This window comes from Piliocolobus tephrosceles, chromosome 14 (genome assembly GCF_002776525.5).
Source record: "Piliocolobus tephrosceles isolate RC106 chromosome 14, ASM277652v3, whole genome shotgun sequence".
Taxonomy (NCBI): domain Eukaryota; kingdom Metazoa; phylum Chordata; class Mammalia; order Primates; family Cercopithecidae; genus Piliocolobus; species Piliocolobus tephrosceles.
In genome coordinates, this window is record NC_045447.1 from 4,931,947 (window position 1) to 4,941,850 (window position 9,904).

The window sequence follows — 9,904 nt, forward strand, 5'->3', positions numbered from 1 at the left end:
AAGACATGGGGACAGCCAATCATTCAGAGGACATGCGGTTTGATGAGGAGCGGGGGAAATACCTGAAGGCTCTCTCGAAACTTCACGGCATGTGCTTTTATTAACCTGGCTGTTTACAGGAGCTGAAGCTCTTGGGTTTGCAGTGATGACTCTTGAACTTCTTTTTCAACGAGCCCAACTGCTTCTGTGGGATAAACAGAATTCTGATTACTGAGCCTTTCTGATCCCATGGAGAAGGGGGCCCTGGAGTGCAGGGCTTTCCCCACCCGTACAGCCTCGGAGGTGTTGGTGTCAAATACCCACAGAGGCTTTCTCCACCCCCGTTTCCTTAACAGCTGCAGGATTAGACTGCGCTCAGCAGGGCCTTGGAGCATGGTGCAATGCCACACGCTGATTAGGACCTTGACCTCTTCTAGCCTTGGTCCTGCTTATCTACCAAAGGCGGGGAAGTCTCTACTCCTGCCCTGATGGCGAAGGCAAAGGTGGTGGCTAGTAATCAGGTCCCTGTGCCCAGAGGTAAGGACAAACAAGCCACAGCTCATAGTCTGAGGTGGGAGGGTGTCCTCACAAAGCACTGGTCTTGACCGTGGTCCATGGAGCCTGGCTTTCACAAGGGGCTGGCTGGGAAGCAACGGTAGCCACTCACAGCCTTCCGCCAGCCAGCGGCCTCGGCTTCTATGGTCCTTGTGTGTTGTTGGCTTGGGATTTCACTTGTGAAAAAGGTGGTTTTCTTTTTTTAAACAAATGGAAAACCATCACTAGAGGAAGCCACTGCCACACTAACAGAGCAGAGGTGACAGCTCACCTTCCCGCGCTTCTGGACCAGTCCTCGGTACACGGCTGTCTCTCTCCTGCCCTCATCAGTGACCTTCTCTCTTGGGGGCTTTGCCTTCTCATCCTCTTCGTCTGTCAAAAAGTCATCAGTGCCATCCGCGTCCTCTGTGCTTCCAAGGTCCTTTCTGGTGAATAGCTCAGCTGGGAGGAACATGGATTGGCTGACGGTTATTTTAGGCTGAGTTCACCACCACCTTTGCAGGGGACGCCGCACCACAGTCTGCTCCCTGCTGACAGGAGAGGGTCAGGGAGAGGCAGGGGTCGTTCCGCTTACGTGGGTACAGGTCTGTCATGCTGTCGTCACTTGGAGCTCCCCCTTCATCACTGGATGTGGGCTCCCAGAAGGCTTCCCGCGGGCTAGGCCCGTCACCGTCCATCTGCTCCTCCCTCCTCCTCCTCCGGTGCACCAGGCAGGCAGGGACGTACTCCACCCCTTGTTTCTGACATTCTTCATCTGGGAGATAAGCCAGCACACGCTGGGCACCTCCACACCCCCCACGGTCCTCTGGGCCACAGCTAACCAATGGGGCCTGCACTCGGCCAGGGCCCCACAGCCCCACTGCCCTGGACTAAAACCAAAGCAGCTGCTGGGTGCCTCAGCTCTGTTCCTACCAGGCATGCAGGGAGGGCGGTGGGGCAGGGCTGCAACCAGGAGGCAAGAAGATGGTACAGGTCTACTGGGCCTTGACCACTCATCCCAGATCCAGCCAGGCCTAGGAAGCTATGACTAGGAGGGCACTGAGGAGGCCCAAGGCCAACTATGCCCCAGTTAGGTTGGCATGGCCTCTCAAAGGCAGCGTGGGCTGGCAGTGATGCCACCCTCTCCCCAGCAACCTGAAACCCTCCCTCAGCACATGGGAGGGGTCAGTGGAGGTTGGCTGCCTAGCCTTTGCTGCCCCTTAGTGGGTGAGAGGGGAGTTGGGACAAGGCTTCCATGGAAGGACCTCACTAGAATCACCACCGTTGTCCCCTCGTATATTAGAGGGTCTGCTGGGGCTTGTCCTCCAGTCCAGCGCAGCTCCCATCATCATCCCTCATGGGCTGCACAAGCCGTGCTGGGCCCTAGCCTAGCCTAGCCTAGATGGCGGCCCATCTCCAGGGCTCTTACTCTCCTTGTCTCTGGCACCCACCCCCATGGCCATGCAGCAGCCTTGTCACCACCAGAACTTGAAGGCAGAGCCTCCTCACAGCCACGTTCGGACTTCTCTGGACGACTGCTTTGTAGGGACCTCAGCGCCCCAGTCCCGTCTCAGCTCCACGGTCCATCATCATAACCACTCTTCATGGGAACCCCATGGCCCCCTGCAGTTAGAACCTTCCTGCCCACCCCTCGACAGCTAACATACTAGCTGGAAAAAGTCCAAGCCCCAGGCTGGGAGCCCTCGTGCCTGTAAGGCCTCTGCAAGGTGCCCACCTTCTACTTGAGAAACCCTAGTCCTGCCTTCTCAATCCACGCTCATGCTTGGGAAGGCTAGACCGCCTCTCCGAAGACTCATCAAAAGCCTGTGGATGCATCTTCCCATCCACAAGCCAACCTGAATCTGTCCGCTCCAGCCTCTGTCCACTTCCCTCCTTAGCTAGACTCCAGAAAGTCCTTCTGGTGACCCAGGACATGCCTAAGGCCGGACACTGCCCTCATGGGCTGCAGCCTACGCTCCACTCTAGCCAGGTGTCCCTGCCAAACTTTGGGTGCCTCACCAAGGTTGCCAGGGGCCTCCACGTTATCAAATACATCATTTGTCCTCATCTTCCCTTCAGTAACACGGGAGGACTTCCATCCTCTTCCTGAGGCTCAGGACCAGTCCTCTCTCCCTTCTCTAAACTCTCGCTGGGTGCTCTCAGCATGAGTGTCCCTGTTTCAAAAGCCCGATACTTCCCTAATACACACCTTTCCTAATACAGCTCAAGCTTAAAACCTTCAAAGGGACTCTGAATTCTTCCCCCAAAACCCACCGTCTTTTCCTGGATGGCCACAGTCAAGGGGCTCTCCCTTCTCAACCATGCACACTGTCCATGCAGCCCCAGCCAGCCCTCTCCACACACCCACTGCAGCGCTCCTGGCCTGGCCTCCGGGCCATCCCTGCTGTGCGCACTAGCCCAGCCTGTTCTTTGGAGCCTACCTCAGCTAACACATTTTTGCCTCAGACATCCATGGACCCTGGCTTCTCCCTGGGGTGCTGTTCCCCCTGATCCCACTGCTACCACATCCCTCCAGCCTCAGCCTCGAGCGAATCCCTCAGCAAGCCTCCCCAGCCCTCCTGTCTCCGCAAGCCCACCCCACATCCCTCGCCAGGTTTCTTCCACACTTTGCATCCCCACGTGCACTCACTCCCTCCCAAGCCTGCTTCTGGCTCTGCGCCTGCCTGCACTAGAAGCTGTGGGGTCAGGGGCCATCATCCCTCTCTTCATTGTGCCAAAACCAGGCATGGTGCATCAACACGGATTGCTGAAGGATGACCTGCCTTCAAGCACGCTCCATTTGGGGCAGGGCGGGCATGCACTCAGATGGCGATGCACTGATGGGGGTTCACTGGGACTTACATTTACACAGAGCTCGCTGGTACCGCCGGCCCTGGGTGTGCCTCAGCACGTGTTCTGGGCACTTGTTGATGTGCCGCAGGGTGAGTTTGCAGAACAACTGGTGCCTACAGAGCACAGAGACCAAGTTTGTAGGGACAGTTCACATCAAGGATTCAGACTGGTGGCTGTGTCTTGGACTCTCCCCATGCGGCTTGGGCATAGGGCTTTTAAAGGCTCCCGGAGCAATTCCACTCTGAAGCTGGGCGGGGAACCGCTGACCCAGGCCGACTGCTGCCTCTTAATGTTTACCGGAAAAGTAGGCATGGCAGCCTCGCTGACTGCTCCAAGATGAGTTCATGCAAGAGGACGACTCCACCTGGCCAAGTGCTCAATGAATGGAAAGATCTCATCTCTGTTTCGACGATTATTACCAACCCTAGTTTCCAGGTAAATCAAAGATCCCTTCTGGGGTCAAGAGGAGAAACCAACGCTGTTCACAACCTCAGGTGACAAAGCACAAGCCTCTACTCCTCTGTGAAGCAGCCACATCCCACAGGACAAACCTCCGGTTTACCGAAAAGCAAACGAGCTCACCAAGAGGCCTCGCCAGGATCGCAGGTGACTCCAGCACCCGGGCGCCCACCTGGATCCCAGGGCTCCCAACTCTGAAAGAGTTGGGGCTGCAGCACTGGCGGAGTCCTCAGGAGGAGGGAACTTTGGGGTTTACCACCCAGGACCTATTCTCAGCCGAGCCCTCCCGGGAAGCTCCCTTAGAGGGGGCTCAGGCACCGGCCCCTTGGAGGGGGCTCCGGGGGGCACCAGCGGAGGGGCTGTCCTAATTGCCCTGGGCCTCCCCAAGCCGCCGCGGACCACCTACGGGTTCTTGGTGCTGGGCACGATGTGCGGCTCGAACTCTGCAAAGTCGAAGGCCGGAGAGGCGCGGACCAGCCGCTGGTACTTTTTGCCGCGGGTGTACACCTGGAGCTCCGGCAGGCGGCAGGGCAGCTCGTGACCAGTCAAGATGCACCTCACCTGCCGACGCATGGGCAGGCGGTCAGGAGGGCCGGGGCTCCCGCCACGCCCGCTCCCCGGTGCCCCCTCCGGCCGCGCCCCTTTCCCTCCCCTCCCCGACCTCGCCGCGCCCTTTCTCCTGCCCTCCCCTCTCCCCTGCCCTCCCCTCAGCCCCTCATCCCAACTGCGCCCTTCTCCGTCACTCCATTCCCCTCCCGCGCCGCGAACCTTGCGGGCGTCCGGCTGGAGCCGCAGGCTCGGGTGCTCGCGCAGGAAGGCCTGCACGTCGGCCGGCAAGTCGCTCATGGCCGAGGCGCCCGCAGACCAGGCCGGCGGAAGCAGCTCCCAGAACGTGGGGCCGGGAGCGGGGCTCTGGGCGGGACTCGGCGGCGACCCGGAAGCAGATGCCTCCTGCGTCCCGGAAGAGCCCGCGGGGCCGGGTTCGATGGCGGCGGTGGCTGCACGGCAGCTGGGGCTGCGGGCGGCGGGGCTGGGACGGGTGAGCGCGGGGCGTCGGGGACGAGAGGGCGGTACAGGGCGAGGGGAGGGGTCCCGGAGCTCAGCCCGCCCGTCCGTGTCCGCAGGCCCCTGCCAGCGCCGCCTGGAGGAGCGTCCTCGGGGTCTCTCCGCGCCCAGGTGAGGGCCGCAGGCCGGGCGGTGATCTAGGCGCCTGGGCAGAGCCACCTGCTGTCTGCCCTGCGCTTTGAAGGAGTGTCGTGGGGATTGAAATGAGCCAGGTGTCGGCTGAGCGGAGGTTCCCTGGGAGTGACAAGTTCCATATTAAAATGCTGTCAGTGGAACTGTGGTCGTGTGCGGGGCATGTAGCGAGCGCTTTGTCCTCACAACAACGCGAGGGGTAGCTCCTTGGTCGTTCCTGTGTTACAGAGAAGGCTCGAGAATTACTTCCTAACGTCCCATCCAGCTAATGGGTGGCCAGCGCAGGGCTCTGAAAGTAAAGCGCATCTAAACACTGCGGCTTACATGTTCCTCTCAGTGTGCAGCACAGGTTATTTTGCCGTGTGTAGAGTGCTGTGCAAGGCGGCCGCAGACCGGCAGAGCGTCACAAGTGAGTTTTTTTTTTTGAGACGGAGTCTTGCTCTGTTGCCCAGGCTAGAGTGCAGTGGAGCGATCTCGGCTCACTGCAAGCTCTGCCTCCCAGGTTCACGCCGTTCTCCTGCCTCAGCCTCCCGAGTCTCTGGGACTACAGGCGCCCGCCACCACACTCGGCTGATTTTTTTTTTTTTGTATTTTTAGTAGAGACGGGGTTTCACCGTGTTAGTCAGGATGGTCTTGATTTCCTGACCTCGTGATCCATCCACCTCAGCCTTCCAAAGTGCTGAGATTACAGGCGTGAGCCACGGCGCCAGGACTTTTTTTTTTTTTTTTTAATTAATAGTATCCGCAAGGCCCCTGGTGCTTTTCAGCGGATGGGACTCACCCTCTGAGAGCTTAAAGGCACCTTCTGTGTACATTCTTCCATCTTTACATTTACGATGAGTTGTAAAAATGGAAAGCTGTTGAGAGAGCTCTGTGAGCCCTTACTCTGAGTTGATATGTTTCTCTACATAACACAATAACCACTAGTGCCTGGCTAAGCTACTTAGTAACTGTAGCTGCTTATTTTTTATTTTTTGAGACAGTTTCACTCTCGTTGCCCAGGCTGGAGTGCAGTGGAACAATGTGCTCACGGCAACCACCTCCTCCCAGGTTCAAGCGATTCTCCTGCCTCAGCCTCCCGAGTAGTTGGGATTACAGGCATGTGCCACTATGCCAGGCTGATTTTTGTATTTTTAGTAGAGACCGGGTTTCTCCATATTGGTCAGGCTGGTCTCAAACTCCTGACCTTGTGATCCGCCCACCTTGGCCTCCCAAAGTGCTGGGATTACGGGCGTGAGCCACCACGCCCGGCCAACTGTAGGTGTTTATTAAATGCATTTTGAATGGATGAATGGTGCATCTTAGTGCAGTGGAATACATCTATATTCTTGAGTAAAAAGGCATGAGTTACCCAGGGTCGTGGTTGGTGGCCAAGCCAGCACTGAGCCCTAGATCTCACTCAGTTGGCAAACATACTCAGTGTGTGCCATGTCCCAGGCACCGGGTTAGGAGCTGGGCTGGATACAGGTGCTGCTAGTTGGCTCTAGGAAACAGGTTTTGATTGGTAGTACTGGAGTCTATCTTGGAACTGGCTGCTCCAGGTATCTCTTCAAGGGCTCCTGGCCCCATGTCAGTGTTGTGAAACTTTCTCCAGGGGTGGCCTGGAGGCCAAGCAGATGTGGCAGTTCTGCAGCAGAAGCATCTGCCACAAAAGCGGAAGATGACTCCTTTCTTCAGTGGGTCCTGCTCCTCATCCCTGTGACTGCCTTTGGCTTGGGGACATGGCAGGTAAAGACTGGCATCTGGTGTGCGTAACTCTGGGCCCTTGACCCTGCTGCCATCTGCTTGGGCTTATGCTCTGTCACTGTAGGTCCAACGTCGGAAGTGGAAGCTGAACCTGATTGCAGAGTTGGAGTCTAGAGTTCTGGCTGAGCCTGTCCCTCTGCCAGCAGAGTGAGTGTGTGGCTGCCCCCCTGGGCCAGTCTCACTTGAGTTCAACAGCGGAGCCCTGGCTTCTGCTGGCCAGCCTGCCCCTTCTGGCGGGACTTTTAGTCACTGCCTTGACCTCAGGTGGGAGTTCTCATTATCAGTCATCCTGTTGGGCTTGCTCTGGACATGTGACTTCCCTTGTGAAGCTACCTGAGGCCACCTCCTGACATTTGGAGGAAAGTCTTATTTTGCATCCTGGGTGTCACCCTTTTTTCAGGTGTAGTGAACTTATCCTCCACAGGGCCCAAGGCTTTGTGGCTGAGGACAGAGAACGTAGGTCTCACTGTGAGGGTGGTCTTTTGAAGAAGTGCCCTAAATGATTTGTCTGCTCTCTCCCTAGAATATGCCCTACAGAGACAGGTACATTCAACCACATTTGCCATTCAGGGTAGCAAACAGTATGCCAGATTTGGCTTGCAGGTGGGATTTTGGCCCACCTGTTTTTTAAAATTTCACATATTCATTGAAGAGTCCAGATTTTTAGCTTCTCTTGTAAAGCTGGACTCTGGCAGTGCAGATCCCCATTCCCACATGGCACGAGGGCCACTTCCCCTTTATAGAACATGCCCTTTGCCTTTCTCCTTTACTTGTGTGGCCCTGGTGGGCTGTGTAGTCTGTCACCCTCATTAGGGGATTCGTTTTCCAGCCAAACCTTGCTCGGCCACTGTTCTTATCTCCATGCAGCCCAATGGAACTGAAAAATATGGAGTATAGACCAGTGAAGGTCAAGGGGTGCTTTGACCACTCCAAGGAGCTGTATATGATGCCCCGGACCATGGTGGACCCTGCCCGGGAGGCCTGGGAGGCCGGCCGCATCTCCTCCTCAACTCAGAGTGGGGCCTATGTGGTCACTCCCTTCCACTGCACTGACCTGGGGTGAGTAGGGTATGTGGGAGCTGGCTGTCCTGGCAGAGGCCGTTGGGGTATACTAATTTACATCACTATTTCCTTCACAATCCCTAACCTTGGTAAGACCCTGAGGAACCCAAAGTACCCAGAAGATTCAATTCCTTGCATCGTTTAAGTCCCTAATTGTGACATTGACTTAACCTTCTCAGCTGGCTCATTTATGACTGGGTAATTTCTATATGTTGACCTCTGAAGGGAAAGGAGGGATTCATGAAACAGGGGCCCCTCCTCTGGAGAACTGTCCAGTTGCCCACACATTAGATGATGGCGGACTATGAAGAGAGGCCAGTTGAGAGGAATTCTAGAGAAAGGACTCAGCTCTACCTTGAGGGAGTGGAGGCAGGGATGGTTCCCTAGGGGGCGTTAAGAGATGGGAAGAACATTCCAGGCAAAGCAAATGATAGGTACAGGAGCACCTGTGTGATTAACTGGGGAACTGGAGGATTCACGTACAAATGAAAATATCTGGGGCTCTTGTGAACCCATGGATTCCTGTTTTAGGCCTGGAATAGGGCCCAAATGCTCATCTCCAGCAGGCTGGGGTGACAGGGTTGGTCCTCACGGCTGCCCTGGTTATGAGGGATTGGAGACAGCCATTGCCACAGTTCAGGGGAGAGGTGTGGGGTCTACTCAGATGGCAGTGTTGCTCACCAGTTGCACACTGTAGTGGGTAGACCACAAGATGCAGAGATAGAGGGGGAAAACCGCATTTTTCAGGGAGGCTTTTACTGACCATGAAGGGGCCTCAAGAGAGGAAGACTGCCTGTGTGGCACTGCCAGGGCTCCACTAAGCCAGTCCTGTTTTAAAAGCCTTCCTTGGTGCTCTAGTTGTTCCTATGGGTGCCTGAGTGATCATGTTTATTCAGAAACCCTCCCCACCTGACGTAGCACTTTCATTACCCTAGAACCACCATCCTGGTAAATAGAGGGTTCGTTCCCAGGAAGAAAGTGAATCCTGAAACCCGGCAGAAAGGCCAGGTAAGGGACGTGGACTCTTCCTACTTTAGAGAAGGCTCTGGGAGTCCGCCAGGCTCTGTGCAGTCTCACACCTTCCTTTATAGATTGAGGGAGAAGTGGACCTCATTGGGATGGTGAGGCTGACAGAAACCAGGCAACCTTTTGTCCCCGAGAACAATCCAGAAAGGAACCACTGGTATTACCGGGACCTGGAAGCTATGGCCAGAATCACAGGCGCGGAGCCCATCTTCATTGATGCCAACTTCCGTACGTTGTGACCAGCCCACCCCAGAACAAGTAGCTTTTGTGAATAACTGTCCTTCCTCCTAACTCGCATTGCCCAGTCACTGCCATGGCTTATGTTCTCGCATGTGTGTATATGGGTGGGGGGGCAGCAACTCAGCAAAGAGGAACCTAGGTAAGTACTGAGCAGACAAGGCCGGGGGTGGTCACCCAAGGTAAAGGCCATACAGGACTTCCAACTGGCCACGCAAAAATGATAGCCACTAGGAAGTAGTGCAGAGGCTGGCAGGCAGCAGAGGGTGGACTTCAAGTCTGCTGTCTCCGCAGAGAGCACAGTCCCTGGAGGACCCATTGGAGGGCAAACCAGAGTTACTCTGAGGAATGAGCATCTGCAGTACATCGTGACCTGGTGAGTCCCCAGCGACCCTCTGGCTCCCTCCCTCTCAGCCCAGCAGCCCGCTAATGCCGGCTTTCTTTCAACCCCAAGGTATGGACTCTCTGCAGCTACATCATACCTGTGGTTTAAGAAATTTCTACGTGGGATACCTGGTGTGTGACAGATCAGCTGCTAAACCCCTGTCCCTGAATAATGAAGTAAAAAGTTCTGGCCTTCTACCTTAAATGAGCTCATGACTGGTTGATCATAAAATCCTGGCTTGGTTTCAGTCCAAAGAACTTTCCCAAAACTTGACACGCAAGTTACATCTCTAGGAAACAACATGCCTGGTGTAAGAATGTATGAGGGCGGGAAGGACCAGGTGCGGTGGCTCACTTGAAGTCAAGAGCTGAGACCAGCCTGGCTAACATCAGCCAGCCAGCCACCTGGGATGCTGAGGCACCAGAA

General features: G+C 55.9%; 2 protein-coding genes across 5 annotated transcripts; one reads left to right on the plus strand and one right to left on the minus strand.

The window, feature by feature from the left end:
• Positions 1-72: 72 nt before the first annotated feature.
• Positions 73-4,754, minus strand: SURF2 (surfeit 2). 3 transcript variants are annotated; one of them, XM_026457521.1, is made up of 6 exons: positions 4,594-4,754; positions 4,232-4,386; positions 3,376-3,479; positions 1,109-1,288; positions 806-975; positions 73-184 (listed from the first exon to the last, which is right to left on the minus strand). In XM_026457521.1, exons 1-6 carry the CDS (start codon positions 4,669-4,671, stop codon positions 101-103), a joined length of 771 nt encoding a protein of 256 aa, XP_026313306.1. In that variant the 5' UTR covers positions 4,672-4,754; the 3' UTR covers positions 73-100. The 3 variants fall into 3 exon arrangements, with proteins under 3 accessions (XP_026313306.1, XP_023044804.1, XP_023044805.1); XM_023189036.2 differs by lacking the exon at positions 4,594-4,754 and adding an exon at positions 3,664-3,819 and having other exon boundaries at positions 82-184; positions 4,232-4,355; XM_023189037.2 differs by lacking the exons at positions 4,232-4,386; positions 4,594-4,754 and adding exons at positions 3,664-3,819; positions 3,949-4,213 and having other exon boundaries at positions 82-184.
• LOC111524007 (surfeit locus protein 1) lies at positions 4,593-9,682 on the plus strand. 2 transcript variants are annotated; one of them, XM_023189032.2, is made up of 9 exons: positions 4,593-4,864; positions 4,950-5,001; positions 6,617-6,750; positions 6,833-6,915; positions 7,636-7,827; positions 8,766-8,838; positions 8,922-9,084; positions 9,388-9,469; positions 9,548-9,682. In XM_023189032.2, the coding sequence occupies exons 1-9, from the start codon at positions 4,670-4,672 to the stop codon at positions 9,615-9,617; spliced, it is 1,044 nt and encodes a 347-aa protein (XP_023044800.1). In that variant the 5' UTR covers positions 4,593-4,669; the 3' UTR covers positions 9,618-9,682. The 2 variants fall into 2 exon arrangements, with proteins under 2 accessions (XP_023044800.1, XP_023044801.1); XM_023189033.1 differs by lacking the exons at positions 4,593-4,864; positions 4,950-5,001; positions 6,617-6,750 and having other exon boundaries at positions 6,893-7,032.
• The last annotated feature ends 222 nt before the right edge of the window (positions 9,683-9,904 follow it).

Excerpts from the sequence above, each read along its gene's own strand:
- LOC111524007 (XM_023189032.2), top strand. The coding sequence starts at position 4,670 with ATGGCCGAGGCGCCCGCAGACCAGGCCGGCGGAAGCAGCTCCCAGAAC. Across the intron at positions 6,916-7,635 it reads CCTGTCCCTCTGCCAGCAGA|CCCAATGGAACTGAAAAATA; the intron begins GTGAGTGTGTGG and ends ATCTCCATGCAG. Across the intron at positions 7,828-8,765 it reads TTCCACTGCACTGACCTGGG|AACCACCATCCTGGTAAATA; the intron begins GTGAGTAGGGTA and ends TCATTACCCTAG.
- SURF2 (XM_026457521.1), bottom strand. The coding sequence starts at position 4,671 with ATGAGCGACTTGCCGGCCGACGTGCAGGCCTTCCTGCGCGAGCACCCG. Across the intron at positions 3,480-4,231 it reads GTGCCCAGCACCAAGAACCC|GCACCAGTTGTTCTGCAAAC; the intron begins GTAGGTGGTCCG and ends TGTGCTCTGTAG. Across the intron at positions 1,289-3,375 it reads CCAGCGAGCTCTGTGTAAAT|ATGAAGAATGTCAGAAACAA; the intron begins GTAAGTCCCAGT and ends CTTATCTCCCAG.